Genomic DNA, 23320 nt, shown 5'->3' with positions numbered 1-23320 from the left:
GTGAGGGTGGAGCATCGTGGGAGGGGTGTGGGACAGGTGGCGGAGAAGGATGTTGGGAAGGGTGAGGGTGGGAAGGTTGGGAAGGGTGCGGGTGGAGCATCGTGGGAGGGGTGTGGGACAGGTGGCAGAGAAGGAGTAGCAGCAGCAGGACTGGTGTGGGTACAGACACACCCAGCCCTGAGACACTGGGCAAGGTCATTAGATTCCAAACAATTGGCTTATTGATCATTAGAGAATGCCTCTCTGGTGCTTCCCACTCCCTCTTCCTCTCCCTCTCCCTTCCCCTTTCCCCAACCACGATTCCCCCTCTCCCTGTCCCCTTCCCACTTTCAGTCGACAATATCAGAATCAGGTTTATCTCACTCACATATGTCATGAAATTTGTTTTTTTTTGTGGCAGCAGTACAGTGCAATACATAAAATTACTACAGTACTGTGGAAACATTTTTGGCACCCTAGCTATATATTTCCCAAGACATTTGCAAAGTACTGTATAAAAAGTGGGAAATACTCTCAGAGTGCTGTCTTCTATTTTGTCTCATCATTTTACCTTCTGAACTATAACATTTTGATTTCTCATTAATTAGTAATTGTTTTTATTTTTGCAACATGTACCGAGATACAGTGAGAAGCTTTGTTTTGGAGGCCACCCATAGAGGTAATTTCCAAAACAAGTACATCATCATCATTATGCACCGTGTTGTATGACATCATCATTACGTGCCATGTCGTATGACGTAGATGATCATGCTCTTTCCATGACCATGAATGTTCTTCACAAATTCTTCTACAGAAACGGTTTGCCCGTTGCCTTCTTCTGGGCAGTGTCTTCACAAGACGGGTGACCCCAGCCATTATCGATACTCTTCAGAGATTGTCTGCATGGTGTCAGTGGTCCCACAACCAGGACTTTTGATCTGCACCGGCTGCACCGTGACCCTGATCGGGGGCTAAGCAGGTGCTACACCATGCCCAAGGGTGGCCTGCAGGCTGGCGGAGGGAAGGAGCACCTTACACCTCCCTTGGTAGAGCCACATCTCCACCCCGCCACCCTAGACTAGATGGGCCACAGGGCCTGTTGCTGTGCTGTAGTGTTTTATGACCCTTCGACTATCCGCAGTTCTTTTGATTTTCAATTAAGAAAGGAGGGCATGAAAAAATAAGATACAGATCAGAATTAGATTCTTTTAGATACATTGATGTATGTGATGTGAAATTTGTTGTTTTGCAGCAGCAGTAGAATCCAAGACATAAGATTATTGTAATTTACAAAAATAAATATTGCAAAAAAGAAAAGAAAAACCAGTAACGCACTCAAAATGCTGGAGAAACTCAGCAGGTCAGACAGCATCTATGGAAAGGGATAAAGAGTCAACGTTTTAGGCCGAGACCCTTCATCAGGACGCATCAGTCCAGCATCTGTACTTCATAGACTGTTCAAAAATCTGATGACAGAAGGGAAGAAGCTGTATCTGAATCATTGAGTGTGTGTCTTTGGGCTCCTGTACCTCCTCCCTGATGACAGCAATGAGAAGAGGGCATGACCCGGATGGTGAGGGTGCTTTGTGATGGAGATGCCCTCGATGGTGGGCAGAGTTGTGCCCATGATAAAGCCGGCTGAGTCTATACCCTTCTGCATCCTTTTGTAATCCTGTGCATTAGACCCTAAATACCAGGTTGTGAGACAACCAGTCAGAATGCTCTCCACTGTATAGGTATTTGTAAGTATACCAAATTTGCTCAAACTCCTGGCGTGCCTTCTTCGTGATTGCAACAGCTACAAGATTCGGTTTATCACATGTGCATTGAAACATACAGCAACCATCAACAACCAACATATATCAACAACCGACAGACCCCAGGGTGTGCTGGGGGCAGCCCGCAATTGCAGCCACCCATTCTGGCACTGACACAGTATGCCCACAATGCTTGGAACACAAAAAGCAACAAAGCTTGGACGTCCCGAGAGGTGATGAATTTAGTCAATAAGAAACAGGAAAAGTATGTTAAGTTTCGGATGTCAGAATCAAACGGAGCACATGAAGACTATAAAGAAGCCGGGAAGGAACTAAAGAAGGGAATTAGGAAAGCCAGGAGGGGCCATGAAAACTCCTGGTGAGTAGGATTAAGGTGAATCCCTATATGTACATGTGACAATAAACTGGACTGGTCAAAGAACACTGAGGCTGTCTACAAGAAGGGTCAGAGCTGTCTCTATTTCCTGAGGAGACTGAGGTCCTTTAACATCTGTCGGATGATGCTGAGGATGTTCTACGAGTCTGTGGTGGCCAGTGCGATCATGTTTGCTGTTGTGTGCTGGGGCAGCAGGCTGAGGGTAACAGACACCAACAGGATCAACAAACTCATTCGTAAGGCCAGTGATGTTGTGGGGATGGAACTGGACTCTCTGACGGTGGTGTCTGAAGAGAGGATGCTGTCTAAGTTGCATGTCATCTTGGACAATGTCTCCCATCCACTACATAATGGACTGGTTGGGCACAGGAGTACATTCAGCCAGAGACTCATTCCAGCGAGATGCAACACAGAGCGTCATAGGAAGTCATTCCTGCCTGTGGCCATCAAACTTTACAACTCCTCCCTTGGAGGGTCAGACACCCTGAGCCAATAGGCTGGTCCTGGACTTATTTCCTGGCATAATTTACATATTATTATTTAATTATTTATGGTGCAACTGTAAAGAAAACCGATTTCCCCCGGGATCAATAAAGTATGACTATGACTATGACTGTGACTCTGACTATGTACATTAAGAGCAAGAGGATAACTAGGGAGAGGATAGGACCACTCAAGTATAAAGGGGGGAACATTTGCTTGGATGCAGAGAATGTGAGTGAGGTATTTAATTAGTACTTCACTTCAGTGTTTACCATGGAAAGGACATGGAGGACCAGGAGATCAGTGCTGAGTGTATAAATACGTTAGGACATTTAGCAGTCAAGGAGGATGGACTGTTGTGTCTCCTAATGAATATTAGGGCGGACAAGTCCCCAAAGCCTGATGGGATTTACCCCAGGTTATTGAAGGAGGCAAGAGACTAGATTTCTGCGGCTTTGATCAGTATCTTTGTGTTCTGTCTAGGCACAGATGAGGTCCCGGAGGACTGGCGAGTGACTAATGTTACACCTCTATTTAAGAAGGGAACAAGGGAAAATCCAGTGAGTCTCACGTCAGTTGTAGGGAATTGGCTGGAGCCAGGGATAGGACACATGGCCGTTTGGAAAGCCATGGCCGAATTCGGAAGGGCCAGCGTGGCTTCGTGTAGGGGAGGTCTTGTCTTACCAACTTGATTTAGTTTTTTGACAAAATGTCGAGAGAGATTGAGGAAGGTAGAGCAGTGGATGTGGCCTACATGGATTTTGGAAAGGCATTTGACAAGGTCCCTCATGGGAGGCTAATCCTGGAGATTAGGATGCATGGTGTCCATGGTGAATTGGCTGTTTGGATTCAGAACTGGCTTGCACATAGAAGACCGAGGGTAGTGGTTGAAGGGCCTTATTGGAGCTGGAGGTCTGTGATCAGTGGTGTCCTGCAGGGATCTCTGCTATTTATGATGTATATAATTGACCTGGATGAAAATGTGGATGCAAACACAAGGAATTCTGCAGATGCTGGAAATTCAAGCAACACACATCAAAGTTGCTGGTGAACACAGCAGGCCAGGCAGCATCTCTAGGAAGAGGTACAGTCGACATTTCAGGCCGAGACCCTTCGTCAGGACTAACTGAAGGAAGAGTTAGTAAGAGATTTGAAAGTGGGAGGGGGAGGGGGAGATCCAAAATGATAGGAGAAGACAGGAGGGGGAGGGATGGAGCCAAGAGCTGGACAGGTGATTGGCAAAAGGGATATGAGAGGATCATGGGACAGGAGGCCCAGGGAGAAAGAAAAGGAGGAGGGGGGAGCCAGAGGACAGGCAAGGGGTATAGTCAGAGGGACAGAGGGAGAAAAAGGAGAGAGAGGGAAAGAATGTGTGTATATAAATAAATAATGGATGGGGTACGAGGGGGAGGTGGGGCACTCGCGGAAGTTAGAGAAGTCAATGTTCATGCCATCAGGTTGGAGGCTACCCAGACGAAATATAAGGTGTTGTTCCTCCAACCTGAGTGTGGCTTCATCTTTACAGTAGAGGAGGCAGTGGATAAACATATCAGAATGGGAATGGGATGTGGAATTAAAATGGGTGGCCACTGGGAGATCCTGCTTTCTCTGGTGGACAGAGCGTAGGTGTTCAGCAAAATGATCTCCCAGTCTGCGTCGGGTCTCGCCAATATATAGAAGGCCACATCGGGAGCACCGGACGCAGTATGTCACCCCAGCCGACTCACAGGTGAAGTGTTGCCTCACCTGGAAGGACTGTCTGGGGCCCTGAATGGTGGTAAGGGAGGAAGTGTAAGGGCATGTGTAGCACTTATTCCGCTTACAAGGATAAGTGCCAGGAGGGAGATCAGTGGGGAGGGATGGGGGGGACGAATGGACAAGGGAGTCGCGTAGGGAGTGATCCCTGCGGAAAGCAGAGACGGGGGGGGTGGGAAAGATGTGCTTAGTGGTGGGATCCCGTTGGAGGTGGCGGAAGTTACGGAGAATAATATGTTGGACCCGGAGGCTGGTGGGGTGGTAGGTGAGGACCAGGGGAACCCTATTCCTAGTGGGGTGGCGGGAGGATGGAGTGAGAGCAGATGTACGTGAAATGGGAGAGATGCGTTTGAGAGCAGAGTTGATAGTGGAGGAAGGGAAGCCCCTTTCTTTAAAAAAGGAGGACATCTCCCTCGTCCTGGAATGAAAAGCCTCATCCTGAGAGCAGATGCGGCGGAGTCGGAGGAATTGCGAGAAGGGGATGGCATTTTTGCAAGAGACAGAGTAAGAAGAGGAATAGTCCAGATAGCTGTGAGAGTCAGTAAGCTTATAGTAGACATCAGTAGATAAGCTGTCTTCAGAAATAGAGACAGAAAGATCTAGAAAGGGGAGGGAGGTGTCAGAAATGGACCAGGTAAACTTGAGGGCAGGATGAAAGTTGGAGGCAAACTTAATGAAGTCAACAAGCTCAGCATGCGTGCAGGAAACAGCGCCAATGCAGTTGTCGATGTAGCGAAGGAAAAGTGGGGGACAGATACCAGAATAGGCACGGAACATAGATTGTTCCACAAAGCCAACAAAAAGGCAGGCATAGCTAGGACCCATACGGGTGCCCATAGCTACACCTTTAGTTTGGAGGAAGTGGGAGGAGCCAAAGGAGAAATTATTAAGAGTAAGGACTAATTCCGCTAGACGGATAGAGTGGTGGTAGAGGGGAACTGATTAGATCTGGAATCCAAAAAGAAGCGGAGAGCTTTGAGACCTTCCTGATGGGGGATGGAAGTATATAGGAACTGGACATCCATGGTGAAAATAAAGCGGTAGGGGCCAGCGAACTTAAAATCATCGAAAAGTTTAAGAGTGTGAGAAGTGTCACAAACATAGGTAGGAAGGGATTGAACAAGGGGGGATAAAACCGTGTCGAGGTATGCAGAAATGAGTTCAGTGGGGCAGGAGCAAGCTGAGACAATAGGTCGGCCAGGACAGGCAGGTTTGTGGATTTTGGGTAGGAGGTAGAAACGGGAAGTGTGAGGTGTGGGAACTATAAGGTTGGTAGCAGTGGATGGGAGATCCCCTGAGCAGATAAAGTTGGTGATGGTGTGGGAGACAATGACCTGGTGCTCCTTAGTGGGGTCACCTGTCTTCATATTGTCTGCAAACTTTGCAACAAAGCCAGCAATTCCATCACCCTTCTTTGCATTACCTGAGCTTAACCTTACTCGAAGGATTTTGGTTTTTTCAAGACAGCAAAAATCTATAATTTGCAGGTTTAGCACACTTACTTCAATTTTTTTGTTACTCTAGAAGAACAGTATAGTTTTAGAATGTCTAATGTCTTAGAAAGGATGTGCTGACATTAGAGAGGGTTCAAAGGAGGTTCATGAAAATTATTGCAGGATTGAAAGATTGAGGAGCATGGAGGAGGCAGGAGATTGGGGCTGAGAGGGAAAATGGATCAGCCATGATGAAATGGCGGAGCAGACTCAATGGGCCAAATGGCCTAATTCTGCTCCTATATCTTAGATTAGATTAGATTTTAGATTATGAGGACACACAGTCCTCTTTTATTGTCATTTAGTAATGCATGCATTAAGAAATGACACAATGTTCCGCCAGAATGGTATCACAGAAACACAAGTCAAACCAAGACTAAAAAAACTGACAAAAACCACATAATTATAACATATAGTTACCACAGTGCAAGCAATACCGTAATTTGTAAAGAACAGACCATGGGCACAGTAAAAAAAAGTCTCAAAGTCTCTTGAAAGTCCCATCATCTCACGCAGACAGTAGAAGGGAGAAAACTCTCCCTGCCACGAACCTCCAGCGCCGCAAACTTGCCGATGCAGCATCCTGGAAGCACCCGATCACAGTCCGACTCCGAGTCTGTCCGAAAACTCTGAGCCTCCGACCACCTCCCGACACCCAGCACCGAGCACCATCTCTACCGAGCTTCAACCCCGGCCCCGGCAACAGGCAATAGGCAAAGCCGAGGATTTGGGGCCTTCCCCTCCGGAAATTCTCGATCACACAGTAGCAGCGGCAGCAAAGCGGGCATTTCAGAAGTTTCTCCAGATGTTCCTCCGTGCTTCTCACAGCAGTCTCCATCAAATCAGGATCGTTGACAGTACCTACTTACAGATACGATATCATTTCAGAGCGGTCACGCGTGCTGCGTCGCGCCGCCATCTTCTTCTCCTCCTATCTTATGATATTATGATATGATATCAATGTCAGTTTTTTGGTCCCATACATACATTTGTTTCATTCTTTAGTGAATTTATCATTCAGGTAATTCCAAAGAAGCTAAACATCCCACAGTATCTCCTGTAGGAGACTTGTCAACATTCAAACCACTTTATTTCCTAAGTGGCGGGGGTTGGCAGAGAGGGGGCTTTAGCCTATTCTACAGCCCAGTAAGTTTATTGGCCATCTGTGTAGTTGATCAATCTCCATGGTGAAGGTTTTAATTGAACTAGCCTCAATAAAGGGTTACAGCTTACCAGTTTTATAAGAAAGAAGTACTTCTTGAGTGGTCAAGTCTAAGTTTATGTCTTCACATTCTGACTGTCCTCCTGCAGAAATTGCTTCAAAGATTTATTTTATAAACTCTACCCTCATCTTGTCAAGCTATGGCCAAGGTTAAATGACAAAGCACGGGCTCTAAGTTCTAGATCTGGACATAGTTACTGTTAATAGGAACTATCCAGATGAGCAAGATAACTGGAAGAGAAACATAGAAACATGGAAAATAGGTGCAGGAGTAGGCCATTCGGCCCTTCGAGCCTGCACCGCCATTCAGTATGATCATGGCTGATTATCCAACTCAGAAACCTGCAACAGCCTTCCCTCCATACCCCCTGATCCCCCTAGCCACAAGGGCCATATCTAACTCCCTCTTAAATATAGCCAATGAACTGGCCTCAACTGTTTCCTGTAGCAGAGAATTCCACAGATTCACCACTCTCTGTGTGAAGAAGTTTTTCCTCATCTCCGTCCTAAAAGGCTTCCCCTTTATCCTCAAACTGTGACCCCTCGTTCTGGACTTTCCCCAACATCGGGAACAATCTTCCTGCATCTAGCCTGTCCAATCCCTTTAGAACTTTATATGTTTCAATTAGATCCCCCCCTCAATCTTCTAAATTCCAGAGAGTATAAGCCTAGTCGATCCAGTCTTTCATCATATGAAAGTCCTGCCATCCCAGGAAAGTGCATGTCAATCTAGAAAACTCTGCCACTTTTTGTATTTGATGTAGATCCTCGTGCAATTTTTCAGTAGTTACCCCTCCAAAGCTCAAAGACATTACTGATTATAGAAACTCCCCAATAGGTGGTAAACATGGATAATTAATCTATAATTGTTATGTGTGTTAAAACAGCACACATTAAGTAGGCCAAGCAATGTGTTTCAAAGGCCCCCTTTCACCTACAGCAGAGAGGTGTCTTGATACTTGTGGCCAAAGATCAATAAAAAAATGTGCTAAATTGGGACAGCAGTACTCAGCGTTGAATATCATGCCTTTGTACTGAGGTGAAGGAAACATTTTCATTGGGAGCAAACCATTAAAACTTTGCTTACAATGCAGTGAAAAGTAAGCAAGGACCCAATGAAGTAGAGTGGTAAAAGAGAAATAGAAGAGGTTGAAATAGCACAGACCTGTAAATTCTGTGACTATGGAACAGTACGGTACAGCACAGTACAGGTCCCTCAGCTCATGATGCTGTGCTGACGTTCTGACCTACTCCATGATCAATCTAACTCCTTCCCACATAGCCCTCCATTTTTCTTTCATACATGTGCCTATCTGAGAGTCTCTTAAATGTCCCTAGTGTGTCCACCATTAACCTTGGAAAGGTGTGTCATATTACTGTATAAAAAAATCTACCTCTGACATCCCCCCACAGAGCTAGATGGCCTACTCCCGCTCCTATAAGTCCTTAAGATGGAGGAGCAGCATTAAGCCATTTGGCCCATCAAGTCTGCTCTGCCATTTCATCATGGCTGACCCATTTTTCCTCACAGTCCCAATCTCCTGCCTTCTCCCAGTATCCCTTCATGCCCTGACCAGTCAAGAATCTATCAACCTCTCCCTTAAATATACATACAGACCTGGCCTCCACAATCTGTATGTATATTTAAGGCAGAGGTTGATAAAATAATTAGTTAATAAGGATAAATGAATGATAATTAAAAGAATTTTTCATATGAAACCCAGGCCTGTGGCAATGAATTCCACAGATTCACCACTCTCTGGCTAAAGAAATGCCTCCTCATCCCCATTCTATTCTGAGGCTGTGTCCCCTGGTCTTAGACTCTCCCACCATAGGAAACATCCTTTCCACATCTACTCTGTCGGGTAGGTTTCAATGAGGTCACCTCTCATTCTTCTGAATTCTAGTGAATACAGGCCCAGAGCCTCAAACGTAGTCATAGTCATACTTTATTGATTCCGGGGGAAATTGGTTTTCGTTACAGTTGCACCATAAATAATTAAATAATAATATGTAAATTATGCCAGAAAATAAGTCCAGGACCAGCCTATTGGCTCAGGGTGTCTGACCCTCCAAGGGAGGAGTTGTAAAGTTTGATGGCCACAGGCAGGAATGACTTCCTATGATGCTCTGTGCTGCATCTCGGTGGAATGAGCCTCTGGCTGAATGTACTCCTGTGCCCACCCAGTACATTATGTAGTGGATGGGAGACATTGTCCAAGATGGCATGCAACTTGGACAGCATCCTCTTTTCCGACACCACCGTCAGAGAGTCCAGTTCCATCCCCACAACATCACTGGCCTTACGAATGAGTTTGTTGATTCTGTTGGTGTCTGTTACCCTCAGCCTGCTGCCCCAGCACGCAAAAGCAAACATGATCGCACTGGCCACCACAGACTCGTAGAACATCCTCAGCATCATCCGGCAGATGTTAAAGGACCTCAGTCTCCTCAGGAAATAGATTCTCCTCATATGAGATCTTTCCTTATTTTCGAAAATGTTTGGCCACAGTGAGCAAATGTGGTTGAGACCTCTGCATCTTACCAAGGAACAGAGTGTGGCAGCCCAATTTATTTATTGATTAAGATACAGTGCGGAACAGGCCCTTCCGGCCCTTCGAGCGACACCGCCCAGGAATCCCCCAATTTAACCCTAGCCTAATTACAGGACAATTTACAATGACCAGTCAACCTACCAACCGGTACGTCTTTGGACTGTGGGAGGAAACCGGAGCACCCGGAGAAAACCCACACGGTCACGGGGAGAACGTACAAACTCCTCCCAGGCAACGACGGGAATCGAACCCGGTTCACTGGTACTCTAAAGCACTACACTCTAGTTTAGACACCAGCAAATCATGATTGGCCCAAAGGGCCCTCTGTGCTTAATATTCTATCGTTACTCCCAAGCAGTCTGGCACAAATCAGGATTGAACCTGATGTCTTACTGGTTCAATTTCTCCTCCTCCTACTTAGGCACCATATGAACACCCACAAAATGCTGAAGGAACTCAGTATCTGTGGAAAAGAGTAAACGGTTGACGTTTCAGGTGGAGTCCCTACATCAGGACTTATTTACTCTTTTTCACAGATGCTGCCTGACCTGCTGAGCTCCTCCAGCATTTTGTGTCTGCTGCACTGGATTTCCAGCATCTGCAGAATTGCTTGTGTTCGGGAGGCACCATATTGACTGAGCCATTAACGAAATCCCCAATCCAGTTTTAACTTCTAATTCAAAGTAACAACTTGCCAATTAAAAAAAAAAGGAATAGCAGTCCAAAACCAGCAAGAAATTCAAACTTGTAAACCTGATCTAGAAAGAGCCTAGTTGAGTGGTAGATGAGTCCTGTGTGTGATGGAAGATGTGAAGAATACTCGTTTCTTCTGTACATAACTTTAGATAAGTAGAGCAAATAATGTGTTTCAAAGGCCACCTTTGTCCTTCAGTAGAGAGGTATCTTGTGACCAAAGATAAAGGAAAAAATAACCAGAGATAACCTATTGTGAATGTAGTTTATGTCCAGTTGTCTAAATGTCACAAAAGTGAAGGACCCATGCACACCTCAACTTTTAAAGAAAAACACACTTACGTACTTTGTGACTACAAATGAAAAACATTCTGTAATTCTGGCTACAAATGAACAAACATGAATCCAAAGCAACACACACAAAATACTGTAGGAACTCAGCAAACTAGGCAACATCTATGGAAAGATGTTTTGGGCTGAGACTTCTTCAGGCCTGAGAAGGGGGCGGTGGGGGAGAGGTGCCCCAATAAAAAGGTGGGGGGAGGGGAAAGAGGTTAGCTAGAAGGTGGTAGGTGAAGCCAGGTGGGTGGGAAAGTTCAAGGGCTGGAGATGTAGGAATCTTATAGGAGAGGAGAGTGGACCATAGGAGAAAGGGAAGGAGGAGGGGACCCAGGGGTAATTAATAGACAGGTGAGAAGAAGTAGAAGTTCAGAGTGAGGAATAGAGGAAGGGTCAGGGGGTCATTTGTTTATTGGAAGGAGAAATCAATATTCATACCAACAGGTTAGAGGCTACCCAGACGGAATATAAAGTGTTGTTCCTCCACCCTGAGGGTGGCCTAATCTTAGCACAAGAGGAGGCCATGGACCAACGTGTCAGAATGGGAATTAAAATGTTTGACCACCAGGAAGCTCCGTTTGTGGCAGATTAGATTAGATTATGACACTCAGTCCTCGTTTATTGTCATTTAGAAATGCATGCATTAAAAAATGAAACAATGTCCCTCCAGAATGATATCACAAGAAAACACAGGACAAACCAAGACTAAAACTGACAAAACCACATAATTATAACATATAGTTACAACAGTGCAAAGCAATACCATAATTTGATAAAGAGCAGACCATGGGCACAGTAAAAAAAAGTCTCAAAGTCCCGATAGCCCCATCATCTCATGCAGGTGGCAGAAGGGAGGAACTCTCCCTGCCATGAACCTCCAAGCACCACAAACTTGCTGATGCAGCACCATCGGAAGCACCCGACCGCAGCGGACTCTGAGTCCATCCGAAAACTTCAAGCCTCCGACCAGCCCCTCCGACACAGATGGAGTTGAGGTTAACAACATTCTGTAATCAGAATCTATCCAAGATAAATTTGTTCATTTGGTTCCTCCTGGCTGAGTTTCTTGAGGCTAAACTAGTCAGTGCTGTTCTCATCAATCCAAAGTTCCCAGCTGAAGTAGTTTTATTTCAACAATGAAAGCAAGTTAAAGGTTGAGGTATGCATGGGACCTTCACATTTCAAAGTTCAAAGTAAATTTATTATCAAAGTACATATATGTCTCCATATACAAGCCTGAGATTTGTTTTCCTGTGGGCATACCCAATAATCCACAGAATAATAACCACAACTATCAATGAAAGACCACCCAACTTGGGTATTCAACCGGAGTGCAGAAGACAACAAACTGTGCAAATAGAAAAATAAAGGAATAATAATAACAAATAAATCAGCAACAAGTATCAAGAACATGAGATGAAGATTCATTGAAAGTGAGTCACTGGTTATGGGAACGTTTCAATGATGAGGCAAGTGAAGTTAAGTGCAGTTATACCCTTTGGAACAAGAGCCTTAGGGTGAGGAGTAGCAATTGTTCTTGAACCTCGTGGTGTGAGTCCTAAGGCTCCTGTACCGTCTTCCTGATGGCAGTAGCAAGAAGAGAGCATGCCCTCTGTGGTTCCATTCAAGGGAAAATCTTACAATTGGAGGAGTTAAAACAGCTATAGAATAGGAAGGATGAGATTATCAGTAACAAGAATTCTGACACACACAAACCAGATCAACCTGTAAGATTGCTCCTTTTAACATTCAAAGTTCAAATTTACAATCAAAGTATCTCTACCATAAACCACCTTGAGATTCTTCTTGTAGGCAGCCACAAAGCAAAGAAAAACAACAGAAACCACAAGAAACCACACACAATAAAGAGTGAAAAAGAGGACAAATCATGAAAATAAAAAAAAAGGCAAATGCGACTGAGAACGTAAGCTGCGGATTGCCCGTTCAGCACTGAGGTGAGCGGAGCTGGTTCAGGAGCCTGACGGCTGCAGGGCAACGACTGCCCCCGAACCTGGCAGTGTGGGACCCAGAACTCCTGCACCTCCTGTGTGATGGTAGTAGGGAGAAGAGAGGGGACGGGTCAATGCAGGAAGACAGCACTGAGCTCTGGCTCGTTTTCTGCTCTCTTTGGGGCCTTTGCTATTGCTTGCATGGTGGGGTGGGGGGGGAGGTTTGCTGGAGCAAGTGGGGAGGGGGAAGGCTGATGCTTTTTGCTGCTTTTTGTGCATGGAGGGTGGGGACCTTGGGGTTCTGATGTTTCTGTCATTCATTCTTTGGGTTTCTTTCAGTTTTGTGGGTGTCTGTGAAGAGTAAGAATTTCAGGTTGTATACTGTATCCATTCTCTGATATTAAACTGAACCATTGATAGCAAAGTTAAAGATGGGAAGCTGGTTCAGGGATGCTTTGGAAAGGTCGAGTCCAGAAAAACAAAGCATAGATTCAGTGTGAGAGGAAATTAAAAAGGAAGGATCTGAGCAACATTACGGAGGTAGAAATAAGAGGCCCTACTTGCACAGAATTCACTTGTAGGTTAAAAATAACATCTGAGCTCCATCTAGTTCCTCCCAACACAGTTGATAGGGATAGGTGCAATTGGTGAAGAAGGGTCAGGTTTATGGAGGGTACCAAAGGCAATGGTTTGGGTTCTCCTAATACTTTAACAGAAAAAAAAATTGTTATCAGGCAAGCAGCAAGACAATGTAATGGTGCCAGGTAAGGGGGCTAATGATGTAGATGGCATATGTGAAAGTAACGTTATTTTGAGATAATTTCTTGAGGAAGTATGTTGATGGGGAATATTAATTCTGAGGCGGGAACCTTGGGGGATGGAACGGCAGGGCAAGGGGAGGAACAAGAGGAGAATCCACTCTGGGTAACTCTCCAAATTTTTTGACACCACTGTAGGAGCCATGTATCTATTTTCCATCTGTCTGTATTGTATTTTGGGTTGTGAGTTTTCATTATGGGTTACTGTAATTTGCCACGTGGGTTGGGGCATGGTACTGGCAAATGAGTAAAGTCACATATTCACACTTTGTGATCATTAGTTTAGGGGTGAGCCAGGGAATTAATATTTTTTGTTGACCGCTTGTTTATGATCTTTATTAATTATTCTCATTTTACTAATTCTGTTATCTTTAATACCGCTATATAAGACTGTTCGTCTCATCTGGTTTCATAATAAGGGATCGAAGGTACTTCTTCCAACTTGGAACTCGGCTATTTGGAAGCGTGTCATACAGTGTCAGTTCCCATACTCAGTTTCTTGGTGGTTTTGTTTTGGTTTTCAAGTATCGACTATGCACTTCAATAATAATCGAGGAAGCTGAAGACAGTCCCATCCCACTCGACATCAGGGGTGAAAGGAGGACGTGGGTCAACCATGTCAAAGGGCTGCTGACAGTTCAAGTATTTGTTGTCGGTTTTTCTTGCGCCTTGTGGCCCATCGGGTGGTATTTTTGCCAATCCTGTAGCATTTGTCTGTTTTTTTTTATGAGGTCAAGCTGCCGGCTCGACGCTCAGCTCAGCACGGATGGAAAGCATGCAGGGAGCCGGCCGGATTTGAAATCGGGACCTTTCGCCTCGAAGTCCGGTGCTAATGCTACTACACCACGGCCAGCTTAGTCTAAGTAGTACAAGGAGGAAAAGATGATATTTATCACACACAGGATAGCAACTAAATTTTTGATTTTAAGACATTCAGTGATGTATCTATGGCACAGTTCTGTCACTTCTCAGGTTTGTAACTATTTGTTAAAGCAAGGTTGGAGAAGATGGCGCCTGCGAACAGAGTGTCATCCTTCACTGTTCACAAAACTACTTCTTTTACTTCTTCTTTCAATATGATTCAGCTACTATTGGAGCCTGTGATTTACATTTTGGTGGTGTGATTGAGCGATCTGGCACTTTGCTGGCTCCGGAGGAGTTCGCTGAGGTTTCGAGCTGAGTGTGCGGCCTGGAGACGGGCAGAGGGCCCATGAGTGACTCCAATTCTCACTGATTAAAGTGTCGAGGAAATTCAATGAGGAGGAGAGTGGAAGGTGAGCGGGTGTTCAGTGCTGTCTGCCTGCGTTGAACTGGTCTCTCACGCCTGCGTTGAGCTGGTCCCTCACTCCTGCTTTCTCACTGCAGCTGGAGGAAGGTGCCAGTGTGACTACCCTCTCTCTCGCTGTGTCTGGAGGAAGATGCTCGCCGTTGCTGAAGGAAAGTGCCTGCATTTGGCCGGAGTCCTGAGCCTTGAGCATGCTATAATCGACATGGTTTGTAGATTGGACTCTGTAGTTCACGTCATAATGTGTTTCTGTTTTCTGGTTACTTTTTATTGCTAGTCCCTTCATCTCCCCAATACCTGTTCTCAGGATGAGGCTTTCCATTCTAAAATATCTGAGATGTCCACTCCCCAAAAGTAGGGCTCTTCGACCACTATTGATTCTGTTCTCACCCACACATCCTCCGTTCCCCAGGCACCTGCCCTCACCCCATCTTCCCACCATTGTATCAGGGATAGGGTTCTGTCCTTACCTAGTGCCCCACTAGCATCCAGCACATTGTTCTCCGTAACTTCCATCATGTCCAACTGAGTCCTAACACAACGCACACGTTCCACCCCCCACCCCACCCTGCTTTCTGTCAGGATCGCTCGCTATGTGACTACCTTCTCCATTCGACCGCTCCCTCTAAACAGGTTCCACACTGCCCCACACCACCATTCGGGGCCCAAACATTCCTTGCATGAGGGGTGACACCTTCCCCTGTGAGTCTTTCGAGGTCATCTACTGTACCTGGTGTGGTCTGCTGTACGTAGGTGAGACCTGATGCAGATTGAGAGACCACAAAGCAACTTCGCTCAGCCCCTCACAAGAGGCAGGATCTCTCTGGGGCTACCCATTGCAACTCAACTTCCATTCGCGTTCCTATTCTGACATTTTCATCCTCTACTGCCATGATGAGGCCAAATTCAGGTTGGTGGAGCAACACCTCATTCTACCTAGACAGCATCCAATCTGATTGAATTCAATTGACTTTATTTCTTACATCCTTCAAACACATGAGGAGTAAAAATCTTTATGTTACGTCTCCCCCATCTAAATGTGCCATATACAATCATAGTAATTTATAGTAAATAGACCAGGGGTCCCCAACCTTTTTTGCACCGCGGACCAGTTTAATATTGACAATATTCTTGTGGACCGGCCGACCGGGGGGGGGGGGGGGGGGGGTGTTCAAGTAGGGTTAAACTCACCTCAACATGTCTTTTACGATTAGGGTTGCCAACCTTCTCACTCCCAAATAAGGGAGAAAAGTAGCGGTCAAATCCCGGGACACTTTACCCCAGGAAAGACTACCATGACCATGAAGCCTTGCGCAGGCACCTGTGTGCGCATGCATGTACGTGCCAATTTTTCCCCCCACTAATCAGTTTTGCCTTCATCTTCCTGACTATACATACATTATTTCTACTTTATATAGGCTGTGTATTTATCATATCATTCCTGCTTTTACTATATGTTAGTGTTATTTATTTTTGGTTCAATGTGTTATTTGGCATGATTTGTTAGGTTATTTTTTGGGTCTGGGAACGCTCAAACAATTTTCCCATATAAATTAATGGTAATTGCTTCTTTGCTTCACGTCATTTCAGCACGAAAGGTTTCATAGGAACATTCTACCTTAGCGGGGGAAATACGGGACAAACCAATTTAGCCCAATATACGGGACGTCCCGGAAAATAAGGGACAGGTGGCAACCCTATGTTCAAGTTCAACAGTGCGTGACAGGGAATGAGGAAAGGTGCAGCTGACTCATGTTGTTTCCTCGTGGGCCGGTAGCACATGCTTTGCGGCCCGGTGGTTGGGGACTACTAATAGAGTACACTCAAATCAACGTGAGTTCATCAGTCTGATGGCCTGGTGGAAGAAGCTGTCCCGGAGCCTGTTGGTCCTGGCTTTTATGCTGTGGTACCGTTTCCCAGATGGTAGCAGCTGGAATAGATTCCGGTTGGGATGACTCGGGCCCCCAGTGATCCTACAGGCCCTTTTTGCACACCTGTCCTTGAAAATGTCCTGAATCGTAGGAAGTTCACATCTACAGATGAGCTGGGCTGTCCGCACCACTCTCTGCAGAGTCCTGCAATTAAGGGAAGTACAGTTTCCACACCAGGCAGGATGCTCTCAATTGTGGCCCTGTAGAAAGTTCTTAGGATCTGGGGGCCTTTTTCACCACACAGCTGGTGTGTAAAGACCACGTGAGGTCCTCGGTGATGTGGATGCTGAGGAGCTTGAAGCTATTTACCCTCTCAACCCCAGATCCATTGATGTCAATAGGGGTTAGCCAGTCTCCATTCCTCCTGTAATACTTTGTTTTTGCAACATTGAGGGAGAGATTGTTTTCTTGACACCACTCTGTCAGAGAGATGACTTCTTCCCTGTAGGCCACCTCGTTATTGTTTGCAATAAGGCCAGTCAATGTAGTGTCGTCGGCAAATTTAATGAGCAGGTTGGAGCTGTGGGTGGCGACACAGTCATGGGTATACAGGGAGTAAAGGAGGGGACTCAGTACGTAGCCCTGAGGGGCTCCTGTGTTGAGAGGCAGAGGGTTGGAGGTGAGGGAGCCCACTCTTACAACCTGCTGGCGATCTGAGGACATTGATTTCTCCAGTTTTCTACCATTTCCCACCTACTCTCTTTTGCCATTCATGTTCTGGTTATAGTGTCACCTGGCCATCAGCTCCATCTGGTTCCACCTCTCCTTCCCTTTCTCCCATGGTGTACTTCAGTCCTTTACTTTTTTCACCCATTCCTTACCAAACCCTTACTCATTCTCACCCCTTTCCTTCACACCTGGTCTCACCTATCACCACCAGCATTTACTTCCCCCACCACCCCCCGCCTCTTTATTCTGGCTTCTTCCCCTTTCCTTTCCAATCCTGATGAAGGGTCAGCTTCTTCTTCTTGTTGTACGGTGGTTGGCACCCAGCTTAATGGTGCATTACCGCCACCTTCTGCTCCACAGTGTGCAATAGACTTACATTCCAAATCCCTTCACCCAATCACACACACACCCACACATACCCTAACCTACATTTTATCCTCCCATCTTTGGCCATCCTAGTACCCTATTCCTGCTTATTCATCATATCCTATAAAAAACCCTGTACCCCTTGAGAAAGCTAACAAATACCCTGACCTGTGCTCTCTCACCCATGCCCAGCAACCCTTTTAATGTGAATTCCTGCACCCCCAATTCCCTTAGATTAATTCTCATCATCTCTCTCTGTATCCCATACTTCCTGCAACTCAGAACTACATGTTCTACTGACTCCTCTTCCTGACATTCCTCACACAATCCTGTCTGGTGTTTCCCTATCATTTTCAATGTTTTGTTTAATGCACAATGCCCCATCCCTAACCTAGGCCACACAGTTTCCTCTCTTCTGTATCCACCACCTACCCTAGTACCTGCAACACTCTTTTGTATTTGATATAAATGCCTCCCTTTCCCCTCCCCGTCCCATCTTTCTTGCCACATTTGGTTGATTTTTTCCCAGATTACACACTTAACCTCTGCTTTACACTAATGTGCGGTTCTATATTTTCTTTCTTTAACATTCTCTCTGCCAACTCATCCACCCTCTCATTCCCCTTCACCCCTACATGTGCTGGAACCCATAGAAATTTTACCTGACCTCCCTGATTTGTAATTCTTGTGACTGACTGAAGGACTTCATAAAGTACATCTTGCCGACTGTCTGAGTGAAAAGACCTTAAACTTGCTAGAATTGAGGATGAATCTGAGCATATCAACACTTTGAGTTGTCGAGCTTTCGCCACTCATCGCAACACAACCAACACTGCCAGCATCTCCACTGTAAACACCCCTAACTTATTAGATGTTCTTCTGCTGGTTCCAATTTCTTTTGCTGGTATAGCCACCCCAAGCCCTGTCACTCCTGTTTCAGTTCCTTAGCACCCTCTGTATAAATCTGAGGATAATCACTATATTTTTCCATCACATGACAGTTTGCCAAATCAGTTTTATATCTTCCTTTCCTTTTTACCTCTAACAAATGCCAGTCTATGTCAGGTCATACAAGATTCCATGGAGCTTCAACCGGATAAACTACTGAAGGACTTATCCTTAGATCAAACACTCCACATTCTGTAGCAAAATCATTCCCTACCTGACTAAAGTTATCCCGCTGAAACCTCCCATTTTCCCAGCACCCCTGCAACACTCCTTTAGCAGGGTGAGAATCATTGTGTCCCTGCAAATTAGCCCAGTAGTTTGCCATCAATTGCATCCTTCTTAGTTCCAAAGGCATTACTCCCATTTCTACCTGTCGGGCTGATACTGGTAATGTTTTTAAAGCCCCACTGCACACTCTCAAAGCCTGAGACTGAATCACATCAGTTTGATGAAGGGTTTTGGCCCGAAACGCAGAGTATTTACTCCCCTCCATTCATGAAGTCAATGTCTACTGTCTAATTGGCTGTTTATAAACCAATCAAACGCGATTAATTCGTGGTTTATTCGCGGGTCCCTCAAGCGATTGGATAATTTGTGAGCACACTTAACCGATCGTGAAAGACATCAAGTGCCAAGGCCTGTTTCTTCTTCTATAAAATAACGACGTGGTCGTTCTGCATTAATGTTAAACTCTCTTCCCAGTGAAGACTGTCAGGTTATTTGGGATTATTCCGATTGATGGAGAATTGAGGTTGGCACCTTCAACCAACCAATTGGAAGTCTGAGGCGGAGCCTGTGTGTGACGTCACAAGGGGGCAGGAGAGGCGGGGCGGAAGTTGACCAGACCGCATGGTGGAGAGGGTCCGGGCGCATGGCGGGGGCTGGCAGCAGGCTGGGTAAGCCCAAGAAGGCGCACGGGAAAAGCGCGCCGGCGGCATCGTCCGAGAAGGCGGCAGTAGCCGCCCAGGCTAAGGCGGGACGCTCGCCTGGAGAGTCGGGACCTTCGCGGATCAAAGCCGGGCCATCCCCGGGCGAGGTGGGGCCTCTCCGGGGCAAGGTCGGGCAATCGCCGCCGCCCAAGAAGGCGCAGCCGCCACCGCCGACCAAGGTTGAGGGCGCGGACAAGGCGGAACTACCGCAGGCGAAGGCCAAGCAGCAGAAGGCGGCGGAGAAGAAGGAGTCAGAGGCGGAGAAATCGTCGGCAGGGGGGTTGCCTCTCAAAACCATCAGCAGCAAAACCCAACTGACCAAGTCCATCAAAGAGGCCGGCGAGCGGCTGGTGGTCATCTTCTTTTCGGGCAGCTGGTGTGAAACGTGTCAGGGGCTCAAGCCAGCCATGAAGGAGCTCGCCCAGCTCAATAACGTGGTGATATTTTACGAGGTGAATGTGGACGACTCGGAGGACACGGCGGAAGCCTGCGACATCGTGCACATCCCAACCTTCCAGTTCTACAAACAGGGCAAGAAAGTAGCCGAGGTCCTGGACGACAGTATGGATTCGGTAGAGGAGAAAATAAAAGAATTGAAGTAGACTTAAGTAAACAGACCCTTCCCTTTCAGTATTTAAAGCAAAGTTAAAATTCCAAAAAGTTTGCTGTTCTTGCCTGTACACCTCAACTTACTCGAATCCAAATGCATGGATTGCACCGGAATTTCATTTGCAAACCAAACATCAGAGTGCGGTTTTCACCAGTCCCAAAAACGAGTAGCTAAATCCAACCTTAACATTCAGTAACATTTGCACATGAGACCATAAGATATAGGAGCAGAAGTCGGCCATTTGACCCTTCGAGTCTGCTCCGTGATTCAATCACGGGCTGATCCAATTCTTCCAGTCATCCCCGCTCTCCTGCCTTCTCCACATACCCTTTGATGCCCTGGCTAATCAAGAACATACCTCTCTCTGCCTTAAATGCACCCAATAACTTGGCTAGCTTTCGTTCTTTAACCGGACTAGATGGGCTGAAGGGCCTGTTTCTGTGCTGTACTTCTCTATGACTCTAATCACACACCACTAACAGCCACCGACACAGAATTCTCCTAGCAAAGTGAAAATGGTCTATAAAAAGTAAAAGCAGTGTAGATTTAATAGTCGTTTTGTATTCATGGGATCGTGTACGGTCTTTGTGCTGTCTCTAATGTTACTGTTTCATTTTGTAAGTAAGGGGTCCATAACGCCTCACCTCAGCTCCCTGTACAACTGCAACCCAGCGTCCATAATTATTTCGGTTACTGAGAATGTGAGGATTGGCATCTATGGGAAACTGTCTTTTTCCTTCCCACACTCCAAACATTGCAACTTATACTTTATACTTTATTGTCACCTAACAATTGGTACTAGAACGTACAATCATCACAGCGATATTTGATTCTGCACTTCACACTCACTGGATTACAAATATTAAAGATATTAAAAATAGTTAAACATGAGTAAATATTAAAAAATTAAATTATAAATCATAAATAGAAAATAGAAAAATGGGAAGTAAGGTAGTGCAAAAAAACCGAGAGGCAGGTCCGGATCTGGGTCAGGTTCCGTTCAGCAGTCTTATCACAGTTGGAAAGAAACTGTTCCCAAATCTGGCCATATGAGTCTTCAAGCTCCTGAGCCTTCTCCCGGAGGGAAGAGGGACGAAAAGTGTGTTGGCTGGGTGGGTCGTGTCCTTGATTACTCTGGCAGCACTGCTCCGACAGCGTGCGGTGTAAAGTGAGTCCAAGGATGGAGTGAGGAAAAGATCATGTTTATTTTTGCAACACACACATAAAAGGCTGGAGGAACTCAGCAGGTCAGGTAGCATCTATGGAAATGAATAAAGAATGTAAAAACACTGCCCTGGAAAATTCCTTTAAGCTGCTCTCCTCTTGCCTTAAAGCTCGGTATTTGGCATTTCCACCTGGGGGAAAAAGACCCTCTCTATGCCTCCCATAATTTTATATCATATTGCATCCCTCAGCTTCTGATGCCCCAGAGAAAACAGTTCAAGTTTGTCTAACTATCCTTATAGGAGATACTGTCTAACCCAGGAAACAGCCTTCCGCAATCTTTCCTGTAACAGAGCGACCCAAAGAGCACAGCGGGCCCCAACTCAGGCCAAATTCATGACCAGTTCTGAAGGACCACTGAGAGAGAGCTTTGCAGACATAAGACGACTCTGAAGAGACTTGGCAATTACAATGGAGGCACAAGAGATTGCAGATGCTGGAATCTGAAACAAGAACAAAACGGCTGGAAGAACTTAAGTGGGTCTGTCAGGATCTGTGGAAGGAAATGGACAGTCAACTGGTCCAGATGAAGGGTCTTGACCCAAAGTATCAACTATCCATTTTCCTCCACAGACGCCGCTTGGCCTGCTGAGTTTTTCAGGCAATTGTTTTTTTTTTTCGGTCCATGGTGAAGTGTGGCTAGAAACGCATCTGGGCAGACTGGGTAAGGGCAGCATTTCCCCCGAAAGGCAAATCTTGCCACAAACTTAATGGGTTTCGTTTTTCCAAAAATTGGCCATCATTTACCACAAGCACCTTCTTATTTATTGAAATTAAGCTCACCCGCTTCTTTGGGATTGGAACTTGCGTTACAATCGCGTGGCGGCTGGCGCGACGCTATTACAGCGCGGGCATCCAGAGTTCAGTACAATCCCAGTGTCCTCTGTAAAGAGTCTCTATGCGTTCTCCCCGTGCAATGCGTGGGTCTTCTCCAGGTGCTGTGGTTTTCTCCAACAGTCCAAAGATGTACCGGTTAGTAGGTTAATTGATCATTGTAAATTGTCCCGTGATTATGTTAGGGTTAAGGCTGATTTATACTTGTGTGTGCTAGCTTACGTCGTAGCCTACGCAAGTGGGCTACGCCATTGTGAGCATTTATACTTGTGCGTTGGTGTGTCTGCGTCGCTCTGCAATTCACCGCCAACACGCTAGTTGGCGGTGGGGTTTCTATGCCACCGTGTTGAGTTTCTTCATGTTCAAACTCAATACGAAGAAACTCAAACTTCAAACGATGGCGACTGAAACTGAAGGAGGGTGAATTTTCTGTGCTTGTCCGGCCACTGAGAGACATGGACGAGGAAATGCATTTCAAATATTTTCGGATGTCGATAGGTATATTTGACAATTTGGTTCATCATCTCCAACCATTTATTTCGCATCAGTGTACACACAGTATACTCAGAGACTGGCAATCACCATTCGAGTTTTAGCTTCAGGTGGAAGTCAACAGGCTGTAGCAGCTACAAACTGGCGTCAAGCACAGGGTCCTCCATAATTTCGGAGGTCTGTAAAGCTTTATGGAAAGCATTGCAGCCAGAGTTCCTTCCCTGCCCTTCAGTCGCCCAATGGGAAGCTATTGCAGTGTAGGAGAAAATGCAATGCTACCAAGCGGACCAATCACAGTTGTTGCGGTCTGCGTCACTGAGACGCGTAGTTACATTTTTGGGGAGGTGCGTGTCAGGCTATGGGGTAGGGTACGGTGTAGGGTATGGTGAAGGGTACGCGGCTATGCCGTCGATTTGACGCACAAGTATAAATTGGCCTTTAATCGGGTTTGTTGGTGGCTCAAAGGACCGGAATGCCTAATCCGCAGTGATTCGCTAAATAGGTTAGGGTTAAATCGGAGTTGTTGGGTTGCTGGGTGATACCGCTCAAAGGGCTAGAAGAGTCTATACCATGCTGTATCTCCAGATTGATC

The 23320-nt window shown here is 46.0% G+C and overlaps 1 protein-coding gene across 1 annotated transcript; it reads left to right on the top strand.

The window, feature by feature from the left end:
• Positions 1-19470: 19470 nt before the first annotated feature.
• LOC140203820 (uncharacterized) lies at positions 19471-21877 on the top strand. The gene has a single exon (XM_072269913.1). It carries the CDS (start codon positions 19511-19513, stop codon positions 20168-20170), a length of 660 nt encoding a protein of 219 aa, XP_072126014.1. The 5' UTR covers positions 19471-19510; the 3' UTR covers positions 20171-21877.
• Positions 21878-23320: the final 1443 nt, after the last annotated feature.

This window comes from Mobula birostris, chromosome 10, assembly GCF_030028105.1.
Source record: "Mobula birostris isolate sMobBir1 chromosome 10, sMobBir1.hap1, whole genome shotgun sequence".
Taxonomy (NCBI): domain Eukaryota; kingdom Metazoa; phylum Chordata; class Chondrichthyes; order Myliobatiformes; family Myliobatidae; genus Mobula; species Mobula birostris.
This window is presented reverse-complemented; position numbering and strand designations above follow the sequence as displayed.

Excerpts from the sequence above, each read along its gene's own strand:
- LOC140203820 (XM_072269913.1), top strand. The coding sequence starts at position 19,511 with ATGGCGGGGGCTGGCAGCAGGCTGGGTAAGCCCAAGAAGGCGCACGGG.